The sequence below is a fragment of the Telopea speciosissima genome, chromosome 4 (assembly GCF_018873765.1).
Source record: "Telopea speciosissima isolate NSW1024214 ecotype Mountain lineage chromosome 4, Tspe_v1, whole genome shotgun sequence".
Taxonomy (NCBI): domain Eukaryota; kingdom Viridiplantae; phylum Streptophyta; class Magnoliopsida; order Proteales; family Proteaceae; genus Telopea; species Telopea speciosissima.
Genome location: NC_057919.1, coordinates 63,014,694 through 63,035,343, shown reverse-complemented (window position 1 = coordinate 63,035,343; position 20,650 = coordinate 63,014,694). Strand labels below are relative to the sequence as shown.

General features: G+C 38.7%; 1 protein-coding gene across 2 annotated transcripts; it reads right to left on the bottom strand.

Moving 5' to 3' along the window:
* Nucleotides 1–3,688: 3,688 nt before the first annotated feature.
* On the bottom strand, nucleotides 3,689–19,004 carry LOC122657679 (protein OBERON 2-like). Of its 2 annotated transcripts, none has more exons than XM_043852459.1 (5): nucleotides 18,889–19,004; nucleotides 13,791–14,200; nucleotides 4,927–5,486; nucleotides 4,752–4,815; nucleotides 3,689–4,351 (listed from the first exon to the last, which is right to left on the bottom strand). In XM_043852459.1, exons 1-5 carry the CDS (start codon nucleotides 18,906–18,908, stop codon nucleotides 3,885–3,887), a joined length of 1,521 nt encoding a protein of 506 aa, XP_043708394.1. In that variant the 5' UTR covers nucleotides 18,909–19,004; the 3' UTR covers nucleotides 3,689–3,884. The 2 variants fall into 2 exon arrangements, with proteins under 2 accessions (XP_043708394.1, XP_043708396.1); XM_043852461.1 differs by having other exon boundaries at nucleotides 13,791–14,194; nucleotides 18,939–18,953.
* Nucleotides 19,005–20,650: the final 1,646 nt, after the last annotated feature.

Genomic DNA, 20,650 nt, shown 5'->3' with positions numbered 1-20,650 from the left:
GAATGGGACGGTACCGGTTCCTAAACGGTCTAGGCCCAATAAAAAAGGAAGAAGAAGTTTAATGGTTTCAAGATAGCCATTATTTGAAAGCAACTTAGAATACAAAACTAAGATAAATTTCATGGATTTACTTCTTCAATGTCCTCCTTAAGATCATATGTAATCTTTTCAAAACAACGTTTAAGAATGAATGACGACGAAATAAACAAACTCATATATGGTTTTAGTGTCATCACAAAATAAGTCTATAGATCTAAAGGTCCATTACCCAAAACCTCTATAAGAGAAAATACCACTAAAATACATCAAACCACATCCATAAAACTTCACACAATAACATGAAATATACACTTTGAAATGGTACTCATAGTTCCGGTACCTAACTGGTATTTCGGTTCTAGTATCATTGGGAATCCCGTCCCAGAAACGTCCCATCCCATTTATTATTCGGTACCAAAATCAGATCCCAATACCGTCTCATTTATTAATGAAATGGTTTGATACCGGGTTTTAGTGGGATGGTTCTGGGACGGTTCCCAGTTCTGATCCCAAATTGACACAATGGCCCTAAGACATCCAATGGTATTGTTTGTACCCGATTTACGGTCAAAGAAATAGGGCCAACAAAGTCCAGACCCAAGACGACACAAAGATAAGTGAGCTGGTTCCGTTCAGAACTGGCAAAGACTAACAGGTACATTTATCTGAGACGATTATGATCAACCCATCAGGATTTTAGTTTTAATCGGTCAAGAAGGAAATTATAACTGTTGTTAGCAGGAGGTGGAGATAATAAATTTTCAGAACCGTCAAGCATAAAAAGAACAATTGAAGGAGCGAAAAAAGACCTTTCGTCACATTTTCTTAGGAGTAGGAGTAATTTAGATTAGGGAGAATGTTCTCTGTGCCGCAGTGCAACCTGCGCCCAGGCACATAGGCAGCCTGTGCAGGGGGGCAGGGTGGTCATTGCACCCATCCCCATGTGCCAGGGCACAGGCTGCGTTGCGGCATAGAGAACAGCCGCCCTTTAGATTAATTTAGTTTCTTCAGTGTAAGCATTCCCCCATTGGGATCTTTTTTATGTAAAATCATCATTCGAAAGGATGATCAGAAATCAATTTCAGCTACTTGCTTCGTGTTCATTCAAATCTCCTTATCATCATCTGAATATTAAAAATCCTTAGAGCAACCGAGGCAAGAGAGTAATCAATCCATTTTTCGTTTGGGAGAAGTCAGATCGACACCCACTCCACTTGAGTCTCAATGACTCTGGCATTCTTGCACATTCAAGAAAAGCTTGAAAGAGTAGCTAGCTTGATGCAGTTTTTAAAGCCCAAATATTTTCAGGGTAATTTCAAAGTGGATACGTAAGGTTCAGATGAATCTGGTTCAGTCCCTCATATTTTGGAGGTGGGGAGAGGACTATGATGATATTACAAGAATCAGTATTAGGAAAACCTGACAAACATGGCTAGGTAGAGCTGAATTTGGTTTTGCAAACGTATTGCAGTGGGTAAAAATGGTTCAAGGGGAAGTTGGAGTATGAGAATTGGTTATAGATCCTTACAGCAATGGTTTCTGCAACTCTGAATTGGATGAATAGAGATGGTTGCAAGGTTCTGCAAATCCTTGTTGGGATCTGTTGCAGTGGCAGCAGAGGATGCGTTGGGCTCCTCTGTAGCACGACATGGTGTGTAGCGCACATCCAACAGCCCACAGTGTTTGGGCATGCAGTCCAACATCCCGCTTGTGTGTTGGACTACGTGCCCAATCATTGCGGGCCGTCAGATGGTGCGCTACACACCATGTCGTGCTACAGAGGACCCAACAGATTCCCCCCCCCCCCTCTTGCTGTATTCAGTATTTATCATGTAAAGAAAAGCCTTGCTTTCAGTGGCATGGTCTTCTTCCTTCCAACTATAATAAAGGTAGTGGGTGAAGAGATTCTTAATTCACTATGGGAACGGAAAACTGGAACAATCATCATTTCATGAATGTTTCAATGTTCTTGGCTTCATTTTACTTTTCATTTTTTTTTTGCCAGTAATCCTAAGGCTATGTTTGGTTGCCAAGAAAAGAAAAGAAAATTTTGAATTTGAGGAGAAAGATAAACCCATTATGTCATCATGAAATTTGTTTTATTATGTTTTTTGTTTTCTTTTCTTGGCTTCCAAACATAGCCTAAAAGTTTATGTATGTGTCACAGATTCTTATGTGAAGAATCTGGGAATGTTGGATCTATCATTGGGTAAGTTGATCAAAACCAAGTTGGATAACTGAGTTGATCTGGTTTCAGTCAGTCAGCAGAACCCATAAATAATAACATCTAGGCCACCTCAGTGGTTTGAGTTCTCACAGTTCAGGATTTGCCATTTCATCCAAATGTAACCCTAAGCCTACGGCCATGACCAATTCCGATTTTGGATAGTTCAGAGTGGTTGATTCTAGGGTTTTTGGGATCAGATTGTTGAATTTTCAGATCTGAGAGGCCAATTCTAAGGTTTTTGGGACTGATTCCACCAGATCAGCCGATTTTAAAATCCTTGGTGTTCATGCCATAACTATGCTTTCTTATGAACATTGTAGCTTGTCTTGGCAGACCTACCATTCTGCTTTGGAAAATGATAATGTCCACCCATGGGCGCATGAAAACTCCCAATGCAATAAATCTTATGAGCATCAAAGGACTGCAACACAATACAATTGTGTTTTGCTTGTTCTATTTTTGATTGTGAGGTTTATGAAGATTTCATGCTACACTGAGTTCGATCACGCTAATAGAATCATTCGGCTAATACTTGGTATTAGGTTAGATTTTTAAATACCCAGTGTTATAAAAATCGGATCAGATTGGTCAGATTGACTGATTCTACATCGGGATCGGTCAGGATCAATGAAGAATCGGTCACCATAAGCCCTAACCTTAGTTTCCATACAGGTCTAAGTCGAACTGGATCAGTCAGAATCGATGCAATTTAAATAAGAATCATGGTTCCAGCAACTCTTTAAAACAAGAAGGTCATGGGATCGACTCTCTTGCTTACAAGTGTAAGCCTAACGCACAAAAAATGAGTCTCTTTCACACCCTAGATTTCTTTAATGCCACATTTTACAGGGCAAACAACAACTACAACAACTCAGCCTTATCCCAACTAAATGGGGACTGCTACATGGATCTTTTCAAAAAACAAAGTAAGAGGAATGGAGAAGAATGAAGATAAAAAAAAAATGGGATAAAAAAAGTAAGTAGTGGAAAATGAAGAATGAAAGTCTAAGGAAAGAGGATAGCCCAAGAAAATCTCAGCTACATGGTGTCAATAACGTAGATCCTTACCCTCCAAAAGGCTCTATTTGAGGTCATACTTGGCACAAGACCAGACTAAGCATGTCATTCCTCACAACCTCACCTATGGTCATTTTAGGCCTGGCACTAGCTCTTTTGGTGTCAAAACTAATAGTAAATCCAGCTGAACCCTGATCCTCTCTCTCTTTTTGACTTTTCATCCAGTGAACCACAATATTTCACATATATAGTTTCAAGATGTAACTAATATCCGAACAAGTAAAAAACAAAGAGAATGTATATATCAACCTAATTATTCAATGAAAATCCCATGAACCACAGTTTTTCAATTATATAGTTTCCAAATTATCTAATATCCGAACCAATAAAAATCAAAGAGAATGTACAAAACAATCTAATTATTTAATTAAATTTTCAGTTTCATTGGTTCAACTCGATCGAACTCTCATCGTTGCGCATGCAGATCCAGTCTCTTCTGGCATTACTCCCCAAAATACCACCATGGAATGGCAAGTTTAACTCATATAGATGGTAAGTGCTTGGCATGAATGGAGAATTTGGAGAATGTCTCATAGATTTTTCAATCTTCAATTTCTAAACCAAAGTGCTCGGTTAGAATAGTTTTAGGAACTCTTCCAAATCCCTTGGCTACTTCCTCCATCTCTCTGAGTCTTGCAGACTCTCTGTTTATTTGTTTCACTCTGTTCAAGACATTTGCAAGTAAAGCTTCAGAGTTACCTTCAGTAGTTGATGATTGTTTAGCCAGTTCAGATCTCTCCATGTCGAGCTGTTCATACAGGCTAAGAAGGAAACTTTTTTTAGCATAAAGCCTCTCCTTAGCAATTCTATATTCTGTTTCCTGAGATTTCTTCAACGATTGGAGGACCTCGTCAATCTCATCTTCAAGTTTCAAAGTTGCAATCCGGTGATCTGAAGTTATGTACAGGGGTTGTTGAGAATTATTCTGTATGCTATTGAGATCAAGGGGGAACTCTGAGCCTGTTGTGAAATCCGGTGCATCTTGATCAGCTGCGACCTCCACAGTCCCTAACAAGGTCATGTAGCTTCCAAAATGAGACATCTCATCATGCTAAAATCTCAATAGTCTGATACATGTTAATGGATTAACAAAATGCATTGCTAAGGAGTTTTAGAGGACTTGAAATGTTCAAAAGTTTACGGGTTGACAAAATAAAGTGAATAGGAAAGCTTTGTAGAGGTTTGAGTTGTTGCTCTGATGCCTCAACTAAAACAAAATCTAATTTATCTTGTACTTTGTTGTTTCTTTGTACAATTTTTTAATAGAGGAAAAGCAATAACAAGACATGACAAGGGAAAAGGGAAACAATAACAAGATAACCAGTAAATTTTAGAGTGATGGGTTACAGCAAGCCTATGTCATAAAAACATCCATTTTCCCCAGTAAGGAGTTCATATGCAAACTAACCTGCGGAAACAGCAGATGTATCATCTTCTTTCCAAATTTCTTCAAGAGCAGTACCATGTTTAAGCTGATTTAAATATCAGATTGTCATGAGACTGATTGAGAAAACCAAAAATCAGAAGATAACTTTGGAAGAGAGGACTCCAGATACTGTGTCCTAAAATGGGTTAACTTTTACCTTTCTCCTAGCCAACTCCATACGATTCAGCAACTTCTTTGCGCTTTTTCTTTGTGAGCCTCGTAAAATGCACAAACCTAGGTTCAAAATCTTCACAATCTTCTCCCAAGCATTGAGAGATTCACAGGTCTGTAGAAGCCTTGTAACATGTGAAATGAGATCTGTCCTCCTATCACAACGTCTGCAATAATATTCAACATCTAATCCAATTCTTCCTCCAACGGTCCCAGCCATGTATGAACGAAGAGCACATTCTATGTGTGCAACATGCCCACAAATATAGTTATCATCCACCTTTGCTTCGCATCTAATAAAACTATAACCTCCATATGTCCAATCAATAGTCTTACAGCAAAGTATACAACAACAGTCACGACAAAAATCAGGTTCACTGCAACATATATTACAATCCATGGCTGGAAGAGAACAGGTCCCCGCTAGTATTTGGAGATCGCACATCTTATTTCTAGCCTTACAATCCATACTCCCAGGCTGTGACTCAGTCTCAGAATGTACAGCAATGTCTTCCACAGGAAGCATAACTTCCAAAGTAATCTGGTCTGTAAGTCCCACAAAAAAAAAAAAAAAAAAAAAATTTGATTACAGAATAATAACTATGTTCATGTGATCCCATATGAGAACTGGCACCTGTATTTACAGTTCAAAATAGGATTATCTAACATTTTAATATTAAATAATTTCTCATGACTGATACTTTGATGAGGTAAAGAGAAGAGGCAGAAGAAAACCAAATCAACTTAGATTCCCGCTTTTCTAGTCCTCAGAAGGAGAAGATAGAAAATTTTAAATGCATACAGTGAAACTAACAATTGTGACAAAAGGATCTGGTGATCACGTAACATTATATATAATAGGTTTAGATTCTCTATTCTTCCCTTTCCCCCCCCCCCCCCATCCTCCAATTAAAGAAAAACATCCCCAACAGGGAAAGTGACTGCTTTCAGGTATTTATTGATTGTGCAATGCCATATAAAGAATTTATTGGGCCAGATAGGACATATTTCTCTTCCGGCTGGGATTCCATGCTTTATGAGTGAAGTGGCTCAAGTGTGGGAGCCAAAATAGAAGGTAATAAAATTAGAAGTCTCTAGAACAATTGAGCCTTGTATTACAAGAAATCAGATTTTGCTTGGCCTAGACTAGTAACAAAAAAGGAAACAAAAAAAAAAAGGACTGACATAGCAAGGAAACAAAATCCTTCTAGAAGTTCCAATCAGGTCTTGCAGATTTACTTGTTGTCTAGGCTAGATATCCCCCATGATCTGGTTTTGGAAGAACCAGAAACTTCCAGCCGATAGAGGCTGGCTCGGCTTAGCTGGTTGGCCCTATGGCCCCTTAGGTTGGTCCACTATTTTGGGTGTTAGACAAACCCTTAGACACTGCGGTTGTAGTGAAGCCCATGGAATCTACATCAAGGGCTGGTGCTATTTATCGATTCTGGGTCAAGCGCACCATAACAACAATGCCAGGAAGAAACAGAGCAAATTTATTGTGGTTCTGATATATATATATATATAAACCAGTACCAACAGACAGGATCGATTACAGAGTAGGAAATTTCAGAATCAAAAGAAATTAGATAAAATCAAATCAACAAGTCAGATCAACAGATTCTCCTTGTCGAGTGCTTGTCTGTATGCTTAGAATAGTTGCTGAACATATCAGCCAGATCCAAGGGTTAGATCTAATAATATATACACGTCCTAGTGGGACTAGGAAAGCTTAAAATCAACCAAATTATAGACTTAACAGATCAGCAAATCGCATTTCTTACATAGCTTCCCAAAATAGCAAGTATCGAATCCCGCTTGGAATAGGATTACGGCGTTCACTCAGCAAAATCAGAACTTGATATTAGAATGGAATTTAGAGTACTGACCTTAAGAGTTTTCTGAAATCAGAAGGTGACCCTTGTTTCCTTGTGTAAAACAATATGAGAAAAGGAAAGAGAAAACAGAGGAAACCAAGAGAGAGAGAGGGAGATGATGTGCAACTTGGGAGTCACACCTTGTGCGTGATCTCCCACTAACATTCAATATATATTATCACTAAGGGCAAAACAGGAAAAGTAAATAAAAAATAAATAACAAACTATGCCTAAACTACCCTTCTCACCCATCTCGGTATTAGCACCAGGCGCTAATACCGATACACACATTAATATCGATAACAATCCCCCTCAAGCTGGAGCATAGATGTTAATTATGCCCAGCTTGTAACAAATATAATCCACTCTTGCGCTCCCCAAAGACTTCGTAAATACATCAGCAAGTTGCTCTCTTGTACGAACATGACAAGGAGAAATCAGCCCTTATTGAAGCTTTTCTCGAACAAAATGACAATCAACCTCAATATGTTTCGTTCTTTAATGAAACACATGATTTGGAGCAATATGGACAGCAGGTATCACCCACCAGGTTCCCTCCAAAAAATATACAATAACCTGTAGTCGACCTCCTGCCAACTAGAAATCCTGCCCAATCAGCATCCGAAAAACCTTCTATCCGCCTATGGCCATGGTCACTATAGAGGAAACCACGTCCAGGAGCCTTTTGAGGTAACGCAAGATACGCACAACTGTCTCCCAGTGAGATGTCTGAGGAGCAGATAAGAATTGACTCACCACACTAACAGGAAAGGCAATGTCAGACCGAGTCACTGTTAAATAATTTAATTTCCCAACTAGCCTCCGATACTTCTCAGGATCACCTAAAACATCACCATCATTAGCCATAAGCTTTAAATTAGGATCCATGGGAATATCTAGAGGTTTAGAACCCAACATCCCTGTCTCTGAAAGAAGATCAAAAACATACTTTTGCTGTGAAAGCGAAAACCCTTTCTTCGACTGAGCCACTTCTACACCTAAGAAATACTTCAACTTTCCCAGGTCCTTAATCTGAAATTTCTGCTGCAAATGTACCTTCAAGTTCTCAATACCGGAAACATCATCTCCTGTAATAACTAATCATCTAAATAAACAAGGAATATTTTCCCTGCATCAGAACAGCGAAAAAATGCTGAATGATCACTACCACACCGTGTCAGTCCAAATTCTAACACAACTTCAGTGAACCGGCCAAACCAAGCCTGTGGGGACTGTTTCAGCCCATACAATGACTTCTTGAGCTTACAAACCAGACCAGATTCCCTCTGAGTAACAAACCCAGGAGGTTGTTCCATAAAAACCTCTTCATGCAAATTCTTAACATCTAACTGATACAAAGGCCAATGATAAGTAGCAGCAAGGGAAATCAAAATGCGAACAGAAGTAAGTTTTACCATAGGAGAAAAAGTATCTAAGTGATCCACACCATATACTTGGGCATAGCCCTTCGCCACATGACGTGCCTTCAAACGGGCCAAGGATCTATCAGGGTTCACTTTCACCACGTACACCCAACGACAACCAATAGCAGATTTACCTGAGGATTAGATAATGCCTCTACGACAGACTTAGGAACATGATGATTTTCAATGGTATGTAAACAGGAATGAAAGGTGGAAGACAAACCAGCATAGGACACAAAGTTAGAAATGAGGTGTTGGATACAACTCTGAACACCCTTACGAAGAGAAATAGGAACATCAAGATCAGAAGAAGTAGTACCTATTGCAGGATCAGCTGGGGAAGAAGTAGATGGAGTAAAAGCAGCCGAAACGGGGGGAGCCCATACTTTCCATTGGTGACGTTGGAACACAGTAAGAGCAGGTGCCGGTGATGAGGCAGCTTGTGGAACAGGGTTAACAAGAGACTGAACAACATAAACGGGAAGATCATCATCCAACTCTGACACAGTAAAAGAAGAAGCATCATACGGAGTGGATTCAAAGAAGGAAACATCAGCAGTAACAAAGTATTTATGTAAGTTAAAGAAGTAACAATGATAACCCTTTTGTGTGCGGGAATAACCAACAAAAAAAACTTAAGGGCTTTAGGATCCAACTTTGAAACACCAGGATGATGATTACAAATGAAGTAAACACTACCAAACACCCATGGTGGTAATACAAACAAAGGCATAAAAGGAAATAACAAAGAAAAAGGAATACCAACACGTAAAACAAAGGAAGGCATACGGTTAATAAGGTAACACGCAGTCAAAACAGCATTTGCCCAAAAAAATTTAGGCACTTTCATCTCAAACAAAAGAGACCGAGTGACTTCCATTAAATGTCTATTCTTTCTCTCGGCCACACTATTTTGTTGTGGAGTGTTGGCACAAGAGGACTAATGAATAATACCATGTTGAACCATATATTCAGCAAAGGAGGCAGAAAAATACTCCTTAGCTTTATCACTACGAAAAATACACAAGGAGTCTGAAACTCAATACTAACTTCACTCACAAAAGCACAAAAAATGTAAAATAACTCCGAACGATTTTTCATTAAATAAAGCCAGGTAACCTTGGAATAGTCATCAACAAAGGTAACAAAATAACGAAAACCCAACTTGGAAACGACAGGACAAGGACCCCATACATCTGGATGAACTAAAGAAAAAGGTTGGTCAAACCGTTTATTGACTCTAGGAGGGTAACTCACACAGTGAAGTTTCCCAAACTGACAGGACTCACAATTCCAACTAGAAAGTGGCTAAAAACGACTATCTAGAGCTTCAAACTCTCCAACAAAGGATGACGCAAACGACAATGAATCTGGTGAGGTGATGCCAAATTGGAACACACCATAGATGAAGTGTCCTCAAGTATATATAGCACCCCCGATTCATGACCTTTACTAATCATCTTCTTCGTCGTATAATCCTGAAACACACATGAGTCCAAGAAAAAGGTTACTAAACAATTATAGGTTTAGGTAAACCTATTAACAGACAAGAGATTGAAAGGAAAGTCAGGAAAATAAAGGACTGAAGATAATGACAAAGAAGATGTAACATGAACAATACCAGTACCAGTACCAGTCACTTTAGCTAAGGAACCATCAGCTAAAGTAACACTAGATGATTTTTGGAAGGAGGAAAATATACCTGAGACACCAATTATATGATCCGAAGCCCTTGAATCAATGATCCAGGGACGAAAAGTAGCAATCGAAAGACATGCAGTGACATTACCTGTCTAAACAAAGGTGGCAGTTGGAGGTTGGGATGACTGAGAAATTTTTGAAACTAGCTAAAACGATGATACTCATCATCAAACATCTTCATGGTCTTACCCTCAGGCTATGGAGATGTAGAAATAGCAAACTCAGTAGTAGTAGCAGAATTGGCAAACTGTTGCTGAGGTGGTTTGCCGTGAAGTTTCCAACAAAAACATTGGATATGTCTTAAACGACCACAATGGTGACAAGTCTTCACCGAACTGGAACTATCAGAAGCACCCTGAGTACCCAAAATAGGTGGTTTACCAGTGCCAACCCCACGTCCACGACCACCACCACTATTACCATTACCACTATTACCAGCCCCACTATTGGGCCCACGGTTGGGTGGAAAAGAGGCTAAAGCTGATGTATCAACTGGAGTAGTACTCTCACGAGAGACACGTTGAACCATGGAACATGTTTTGGACAGTGTGGTTACCTTGTCACCACCAAGAATTTGGGAATGGATTGAATCAAACTCCTTCCCAAGTCCTCCCAAAACTCCCATGACAGCAAGCTGCTCCTGCTGACTTTGCATTTGTTCCACATTAGAAGTAATAGGAAGTAGAGAATTCAGCTCCTCATACATCCTCTTGAAATTAGCAAAGTATTGGGTCAAAGGACGACCCTTTTGATCAGCCCTATAGAACTCTTGAGACAGATCATGAATGTGAGAAAGATTGTTCTATCCAGAATACAGAACATAAAGATACTCCCACAACTCCTTGACAGTGTCAATGTGTGTCACCAAATCGACAATTTGGTTCTCCATAGAATTCAGCATTTGTCCCAAGATTCTAGCATCAATAGTATCCCATAATGGGTCATCATTAGGTTTAATCTTAAACAAGTGACCAGCTGATCACGTCCGGTCAGAACCAACGTAACAATTTTCTTCCATTGTTGAAAGTTGGCAATCCCCTCCAATTTATTTTCAGTAATACGATTGGAGGAAGAGAAAACTCCAGTCATCACAGTCTTTGAATTGTCAGATATTATTCACAGCCCAATCGATGGAGTAAAATTGCAAAAAATAGGATGTGAAAATTCTGGAAAATTCGATCCTTAAAAACCCTGACAAAAATCGATCTCAAAAGTAGGTGCTCTGCTGCCACAGTAGCTTCCAAAAAGGCCAGCACACTCCAAAAACTCCATCCAATAAAAGAGAGAGTCCAAAAAAACAATCAAAAAAGTTGATTTCTCACCCTGGGAAAAATCGATCTCAAAACCCTGACAAGTGCTGCCAATTTTTGTTCTTTAGCTTCCAATGCAATCTTCACTCCATCAATCACCCACAAACACAAAGAGAGACCTAGTTCTTAATTTAGAACATGGATTAGTCTCTACACAGTCCCAAAACACAGCATAGGATGCTGCACCCCTTCAAACAAAAAATAGGAGAAACCGCAAAACTTCAACTTTGCACGAACACTTCAATTCCAATAGTAAGCTTAAGAAAAGAGAAGAAGACAACCAAGGAGAGCTGTAACAGTGCCTATAGCTCTGATACCACGTAAAACAATATGAGAAAAAAGAAAGAGAAAATAGAGGAAACCGAGAGAGGGAGACAGAGGGAGATGATGTGCAACTTGGGAGTCACACCTTGTGTGTGATCTCCCACTAAACTTCAATATATATTATCACTAAGGGCAAAACAGGAAAAGTAAATAAAAATAACTAACAAAATATGACTAAACTACCCTTCTCACCCATCTCGGTATTAGCACCAGGCGCTAATACCGAGACTTACATTAATATCGATAATACCTTGATTTCCAGCAAACATTATGTAACTAGGATTGCTCTATCGCAGGAACAGAAAACAGAATCTCAACTACAGACTAGAACAGAAACAGATTTGATATTCTTCTAGAGGAGATCAAAGAGATAAGAGAATAACACCTGGGTTTCTCACCGCAAGGAGTTGATTGGATTCACTACCAATCGAGGCCTTGATTCTTAAAGAAAATGACAACTAAAACTGGACCATTGGGCCACCAGTTCAATTGAAACTTAACTTATTTCAATTAAAAGAAAACAAAGCAACTTAACACATTAAGCCTGTTTAAGATAAAACTGGACCACATTAGGCCTGGTTCTTCTTGGACTTCCTACACTGGTAAAGTCTTTAATTCTGCATCAAAATTGCTCATAGGTCCTCAAATCAAATGATCCATCTATGGGATTTTCTGGCAAAAGGAATTGCAAAATGTGGCAAAACTATTTGTAAAACTAGTTAACTAGAGATACGAAGATTTGCTTTCTTCAAAATCAATCTTCCATAGTAAATAACCCATGATTTAAATGCATACAAGAATAAGCCAAATGTTCTCTAAATAGGTAACATTTAGGAATTAGATCACGCAAGCCATATCTTGGATTCTATATGATTCTCAGACAGAAAAAAAAAGAAGCAAAAATCACTGATCAACTGATCTAAATCTTATCTAAGGACTATCATTATCTAATCAATCCAAGTAGGGCCATCCATAGGGGAAACATTAGAACCATCAAGACAAGGTCAGATTGGAAAAGTTTGACAGTGTGGGCAATACTAGTGACCTTTCTTCAAAAGTGTTAACTCAAAAGGAATCCCAATCAATGCCCAAATATGCACACAAGACATGGATGTGGAGTATTAATCCTATGACCAATAATAACATGCAACACTTGAAACTTTAGTCATCTGACCTACAATGACAATACAAATGAGATGTCCTGCCTCATACATTAACTCCCTACAGAATAAAACACACATAACCTCCAGAAGTGTTCGCTAAGCAAACTAGCTCCATGTAAGTACATGGACAGACACCCAAGAAGTAAAAGAAAAACAAATCATGTATGACAAAGTGAAAACAGATGGAAAAAGAGACGGTATAGATGTGCATGATCTAGACAATAAATAAATCAAAAAGATCACAGAATGACTTCCAAGGGGACAAATATCAATAATAAAACTGAAAGGGAGCAACCCAAAAAACTAAATGAAGAAAGTAGAGGCATAGAGCTATGAATGGAGATATTTAAATGCTTATAGATTAAACTCGTAGATAACTCAGTTGTATTTTGAAGCATCATTATTAGAAATTTATGTGAGTGAAAACCTAGTTAGTGTAGGTTTTGATGTGCTTTGTAAAATTTATATATTGGAACTTCAAATGCTTATTGGAGGTCCACATGTAATCACATGCAATAAGCACTCGCTAAAGTCACTAGAGCAAGTACCCATAAATTTTCCAAGCACGACTTGGTCATTCATAATGTGGCCTCTAGCTGCCATGTGAAAAATAACAAGAAGATATGGCAAATAAAATTGCCATGTGGTCTAATTTAATGCCGCAAACTAGAGATCACTTCCTTATTTGGATAAGGAAAATCACTTGATTATTGCTATAGATGCTAACAATAATGATGAAAAATTATTACAAGATGACAACTTAAAATTTGTTTGTACTTAAGAGCTCCCCCCCCCCCCCCCCCAAAAAAAAAAAAATAATAATAATATTCCAACAGCTTGATGAACCCTGTCACTTCTATGGACAAGATAACTTTTTAGACGCAAATATTAATTAAAATCTTACTAATTACATGTTTTAGGAGGATATAGTATAAATCCTTGCAATTATAGAAGCAACAACGTAAATCTAGCTGTTCCTAACAGCTTACTCTCCAGGAAAATACTTGCATAAAAATAGATGGAGACAAAAAGCACATCACTACTACATTCAGACCTTTTGCTTGATACTTTTCTGCAGGGATCTTCCAGCTAAAAGAGGAAAAGAAAGCATTGACATCCTTATCAGGGAATTCCATCCGGATATATTGTTCAACTGAATGCTTGCTCGCGAAACATCGTCTCTTACGCAAGGACGTCTGAAGCCTGATTGGAAGATACAAGTACCTATCACCCCAGAAGCCACGAACTGATTTCCTTTTTCCTACCTTCCAAGTCCAGTTATCACCAGGGTTAGGCCAATCTATAGGAGCGTATGGAAGCCCTTCACCTGATTCTCCTGCGGAAACTGGCCTGAGATGTAGACCATTTCCTTTTACCTCAGCCTCATAATCCATACTTTCATCACAAACAGCGGAATCCATCTGTTCTGTTTCTCTGGAGTTGATTGAGCCCAGTGAACTGTATCTGATCCTGTTTACTCATAGCAATTAAACAAAATATAAATTACAGATATTGTAAGTGCTAATCATTCACTCAGTGTTGCTTAGTACGGGATGCAAATATAGAGACAGACAGGAAGATTCTCCCCTCAGCACCAGTGCCACCAGAACCACTGTCGTCACTGACACACAGTAAAAATACAAGGAATGACTTACTGGAAGTGGCAGACGAACTGGTTTCATGCACGCAATGATCACCAAACCAACACAATTTATTGACGACAAAAAGAGACAAACATTGAAAATTTTATTTATCTTGTAAATCAGTTTTGTCTGTGGGGAAAAGTTGAGGGTGCATTGGGACTTATATACCTCACTGATCATTCATAGAATCATACTTTCATATACTGTTAACTTAGAGGTGGCAAAAAAATTTGGACTAGCCTGGATCTTTGTCGGATAAAAACTGGTTTGTGGCTATTGGTCTGAAATGGACTCCAAACTTGATTTTGGTCAAGTCATCTTTCAGCTCCATGTCACACCCAGTTTGTACCAAACATTATATTCTATACTTAATTAATTCACACACACTAAAAACATCAAGAATAACTAATGCTAAAAATGCTTTTTGTTAAGATTTGAATTCAAAAACATTATACAACACAACTCTTAAGTCTTACCAATAAAGCTAAGTATAAATTGTAACCTAAATTAACCTATCATTTATTAGAGCAGTAATTACACCACCCTCAGGTGAGCTAGCTAGCTCGACTAATCAAATCAAATAGTGGTATCCAGGGGTATTGTTGTAAATAGATGTGAGTGGATAAGTGTAATACCCCTATTTCTGCTCATAAAATTGATAGGTGAATCAACTGCAGGTGAGCCAATCATTTTTTTATTAATCGTATATTAATATCAGAAATTTGCCAAGCTGGGTTTTGTACAAGAACAAACTGACTGAAGGTAGACTTCTCCAGGTTTGACTGCATATCAGTGGGAAGGCCCAGTGATATCAACAAATAGAACATGTCATGTATGTTCGACTTGTGTCATTTTGGGGAGCTAAGTCATAGTATCCTTTTTCTTTTCAGTAAGAGATATAACCCATTTGATTAAAGAAGTTTGCAAAACTTTGAAAATGTGATCATCACGTAATAATGGGCAAGTCCTAACTATTGGTTGTGGGAGATAGTAAACCTTGCATAGAAATGTAACTGCACTATCTTTGAGACTGTCTTCAAACTCTTTGAGTCTTGATTCATGCTATTAAATCAGCAATCCAATAATTTCAAGTTAGTTTGAGTTGTTAATAGAAAATCAGCATTAACAACTCTAGTTTACACAGTAGGAAGAGTTTTATGCACTCGAGTGAAACCAGTCTCTCCTACTATTTACGTAAAATTACGAATTGATTCTGATGTTTCTCGTTCTCCAGTTGACAAGTGAAAGAAAATTTTTAACTTTTACAAGCAAAGGAATTTATAAACTTCTTCAATTATCCTTCGATAGAAAGACAACGAGTAAAGGGATAAAATTCTAGCTTCTCACACCAAACAACGGAAGGGCTCTAAGACTTCTAAAACACGAAGCCCAGATACTAGTTTTGTTGAACCAACCAGGATTGTCCATTTCTCCAAGAGTCCAGCCATTCCAAAATACCAACCTTTCAAATTGGGGTGTTTGGTTGGAAGTACAAAAAAAAAAAGGGTGTACCCAGTGCACGAGGCTCCCGCCACTGCGGGGTCTGGGGAGGGTCATAATGTACGCAGCTTTACCCCCCTGTCACGGAGAGGCTGTTTCTAGAGACTCAAACCTGTGACCACTTGGTCACAATGGAGCAACCTTACCGTTGCACCAAGGTCCACCCTCGGTTGAAAGTATAGTTGATGTAATTGTTGATAAAACATTTGTAGACTTTGTAACTTTAGACTGAATTTCTAAATGGGATATAAATGAGTTTTATTGGATGTTTATAGCCTTGCGATAAGTAGCCTCTATGATTAGGAGGAAGTTGAAAATTATTTTTAGATTTATTCTAAAAAGATTTTTGGAGGAATATACTTTTCTTTGATTTAAGCCAACATTTGGTGACTGTACTAGTTTGGATTCTCCGGACCATCTACAGAGACTGAAGAGAGGACACTCACTTAGTTGAGGATAAGCTGAACTCCAACCCGGAGGAGATTGGCATGATTCGTGTGATGGTGGATCATTGGCATATAAATCTAGATTTTAGGAGGTCCCATTTAACAACACTTTCAGAAAGTAGCAAACTGTACAGTGGTCCTCTTCCCAATTGGGGCATCCATCCTCTACTTTCTCCAACTTCAGTGAGTGCTAACAAGTTCAAATTTTGATGATCGTTCACTTGTTTACTTGACAATCTAGGACCTTCAGGGTATGAGCGATGTTTTGAGAGGTTTCAATTTCCTATGCCCACTAGAGGTTTACAATCACCAAGTTGCATTTTCTCAGTTTGGGGGGCTCCTACTAAAGGGTTTCACTCAGCTTCTTTTGGGAAGAGCGCGCATGGGGGGAGGGCTTTCTGCTACAGTCATTGATTGCTTGCAACTTCTCGATCCCGGAGATATTTCCATCTCCTTGGGAATGTTCACCACTTGAGTTCTTCAACGAACATCTTGTTCCAAATGAAGCATACCTCAGGGAACTGTTTGGGAAAACAGACTGTGTATTGAGACCATATGCGTGCTTTGAGTAGTGCCACACATCTTCATGTGGAGCTGTGATGAATACTCTATTCTCTAGATGAAATATGAATCATGTCATTTGAAATAAAAGCATCGAGCATACAATGATTTCAAATCTGTGGATCATTTTCGTTCCTCAAACGGTAAATTTGAAACCTTTAGATTTCTAAAAAGGCATATCACCTTGGCAATAAAGTCATCTTCACCAGAACCATCCCCAGTCCTCCATCTCTTTCTCCTATGCTGGTATATATATATATATATACTGCTGCTGCCATTAATGTTGGAGAAATGAGCCCATGGAGGACTTTGACAATTAGAAAGTCATCTAATTCAAGAGACACCTTAAGAATCCTTGTTCTAGGAACAATTATAACAGTTGTATTTATCTTAGAAAAGTTCATTTTTAAAAAATATTTGGGAAACATCTTCCATTTATCTAAAAGACAGGTGTTATGCTAGCAGGATTTTGGCTTTAATTACAAGTTTAGTACCAAAAATCTGTTCAAAGCCAGTGTAAAGAAAACAGCTGGTTCTTCAAAAATTACTGATTCAAAATCTCTCTCTCTCTCTCTCTCTCTCTCTCTCTCTCTCCATATATATATATAGAAACTAATCTTACCATTGAGTCGGTCCAAGGCATTGGCTAAACCAAATAACTTGGAGCTGAGCTTGGCAATAATTAGTAAGTTAAGGGGGGGGGAAACAATGTAGAATACATTCAGGTGTTATTCATTTTTCCATTTGGTTGGAAAGGTTTAGAAGGTTTGGCCAGAAAAACTGTAAAGCTTTCAAAAAAAGAAAATTTTATTCAGGTGTGACATAACGTGCTCCAACAAAACAGAAATAAAAACTTCTCAAAAGAGGTTCTATATATTAGGATATTATTCAGACTTTTTTTTTTGGTAGGGAGGGGGATGGAGGAGCCATCACAGACTTCTCCAGTTACTTAAGTATCACTAATTCAATGTCGTTAAATTCAGCTTCTTATGACTGTGGCACTTGGACCGAACCTTATCCATAGATCACTTGAGACAAGGTTGTCTTCGTTTTCTGAGGAGTGACCAATCAGTCTGCCAAATTCTAAACTATTGCCCTTTATTTTTCAAAGTGGAATAGTACAACATGCAGGTTTGGGTGGGATTGGACAATGTCATATAGGAAATTTGATAAATTGGCCGCTTTGCATCCAATGTCTTATGGAAAAAAAATGTTGCATCCTTCGTCCTCAGTTGTTGTTTATTATGGTTGGAGGAAAATCAGGGAACTCCTGAAGGATGCACTGAACCAGCCTGTATAATTGACAACAGGACTAAGGATCCAAAATTTATAGTGGTCTCCATCAGGAAGTAGTTTGAGGAAATTACTCATGTTGATTGTAGAGATAAATGGCCTTTGACTAACTAAATCACCAGCTCCTTTTTTCGCTGTTTTTGCAGACTCCTATATAATATGGAAGAGCGGGGCTGATTGAGGTTTCTCCCTTTCAATATACCCTCTTTCCAGAGAGAGAGGAAACAATGCAGGCACATAAGTACTAGACTTTGAGAAGAAGGAAAAGATTTTATAGCATCCCAAATTGAATACACAATAGGCTGGCCGCAAAAGGGAAAAAAACAAAAAACTACTCCCTCATTCTCCACTATCTTGGTTTCAACTTCATAAATGGAAACACACAATTCAGAAAACCTATTTCTAGGCTTTCAGATCAGACACAGAGAACCGTACACACCTTTAAAATGATTTTTCATGGACTAACTGATGCATGGCAGGGGCGCCCCAAAAAATGGACAGAAGGGGTACCGTTGCAAGAAAATACATTTATAAATGCTTTAAGTATATAATGCAAAAAATACATTCCAACATACATGCATAAAATACATTCGGACTTCTAATAATACATCACAACTCGCGAAGTCACAAACAATGGAGCCAAGCAAGTTCTTCGGAAGAGGTAAATTAGATGGAGTAACTTGTTCATAAACTACTAAATTAAAGGCACCTCTCTTCGCATAAGAACATAATTCTTTTCTCCTTGTAATACAAAGTTACCTTACTTAAGGGATGGATGAAGAAAGTTAGAAAGGTGAGTGGCCCCCGCCCAGACGCCCTCAGATAGCCAATCACCCTAAAAATGATGAAAAATGTAGAATCAAAATGATGAATCAATACAAGCAATATATCATGATCCATGCAAGTAAAATAAGTTCATTACAACAAACACCTGAATTCAGAGTTGGTCCAAAGTTAGGAAAACCCAGGACCAAATCCATTATGTTATCTGGTTTTAAAGATCAAATCCTTAACATGCAAAACCAAAATCACGCAATACTTCATCAAAAGAATAAAAAACAGTTTAGAAAAGAAAAAAAGAAGAAGAAAAATTACTCTGCATATGGCTCACCGGTATACCAGTTAAAGTTAAGCATGAATTCCCGGCGGCTGCTACTAATAAACTGAAAGACTGGATTTAGAGGAATTGTAAGATTGGAAGGGGGAAGCGGAATTAACGTCTGAGACGTTAACAGCTGCTGCCAGATGAACTATGAACCATGATTATTGAATCGATCGTCGTCCTTTGAGGACTATCGTTGATACAGGGATATCAATACAATCGAGGAAGAGAATCGAAGTTCAAGCGAGCCAAAAAAAAAAAAAGATCAAACAAAAACAAAGCGGAAATGAAAATTACGGATTGAAAACGAATTGCAAAATGCTGCAGAACGAACAGGTTTCTGCAAATTTCGACGTCGGCGACCGGAGACTGCTGTAGACGAAAGTGAACGGTGAACCTCGCAGTCTGATTTTCACCTGAGTTGTTCCTATTGGGTTCGGAAGGTGCTCTGACAGCAAGCGAGAGAGAAAGAGAGAGAGAATTTACTAGTTTATATATAAAGTTACTCGTTGGCCGTTAAATGGTGACAACTCAAAACGTTCTTAATTATCCAGCCTAACTTGACAAACTGTAGCATCTGGGCCGTCAATATCCCTTTAGTTTTGATACGGGATAAATCTTTTAGAACATCTGGACCTTTGAAAGGTAGGTCCCTTTTTTTTTTGGGGCAAAGAAGGTGGAGAAACGCCTCAACCAAGCGATTTATTTGAAGAATCTATAATAGTTTTTCCTGTAACTTAAAATGGCAGGGTTTACAAGAAAAAACGACGGATCGATCCACCAAACTTTAGACAAACCAATCAAAGAAGCCCCCCTAGCAAGGATGTGAGCTTCATCGTTACTGGAACGGGGTACAAACCTAAATGTTATACTAGTAAACTCATTACATAAAGACAAAATGTTTTGAACTAATACATCAGGCGCCCAATCAAGGGCCTTAGCAGAATTATTAAGGCACATTACAAGACCTAGAGAGTCAAAAAAGCAACAGAGGTGCTGCAGGGACAGACTCCTAGCCAGCAGCAAGCCATCCCAAAGTGCCTCAGCCTCCATTGATGAAGCAAATAAACTACGACCTAATCTGCACTTAGCAGCCACAAACTCCCCCACGAAGCCCGCGGATAGAGACACCTCTGCCACCACACAATGAATTAGATTTCCAGGCGCCATCAGAGTACACAAAGTAATGCAAATCTGATATAGGAGGGGGAGCAGCAAGAAGGGGAGGGGGGTCAGCATGATACTTATACTGATTCATATTCAAACACAACCCGCCCTCCAGAGCAAACTATTGAGCACCCTAGATAACATTGGAAGGTGAGGTGTTAGTATGAAGAAAAACAACACTTCCAAATATGCCAAATCAAGG

What these genes read in the sequence shown, in the direction of transcription:
- LOC122657679 (XM_043852459.1), bottom strand. Translation starts at nt 18,908, where the DNA reads ATGTTCTTATGCGAAGAGAG. An exon ending in AGAAAAGTATCAAGCAAAAG is followed by an intron (nt 5,487 to 13,790) that starts GTCTGAATGTAG and finishes TGGGACTTACAG; the next exon opens with ACCAGATTACTTTGGAAGTT. An exon ending in TACATCTGCTGTTTCCGCAG is followed by an intron (nt 4,352 to 4,751) that starts GTTAGTTTGCAT and finishes TGACCTTGTTAG; the next exon opens with GGACTGTGGAGGTCGCAGCT.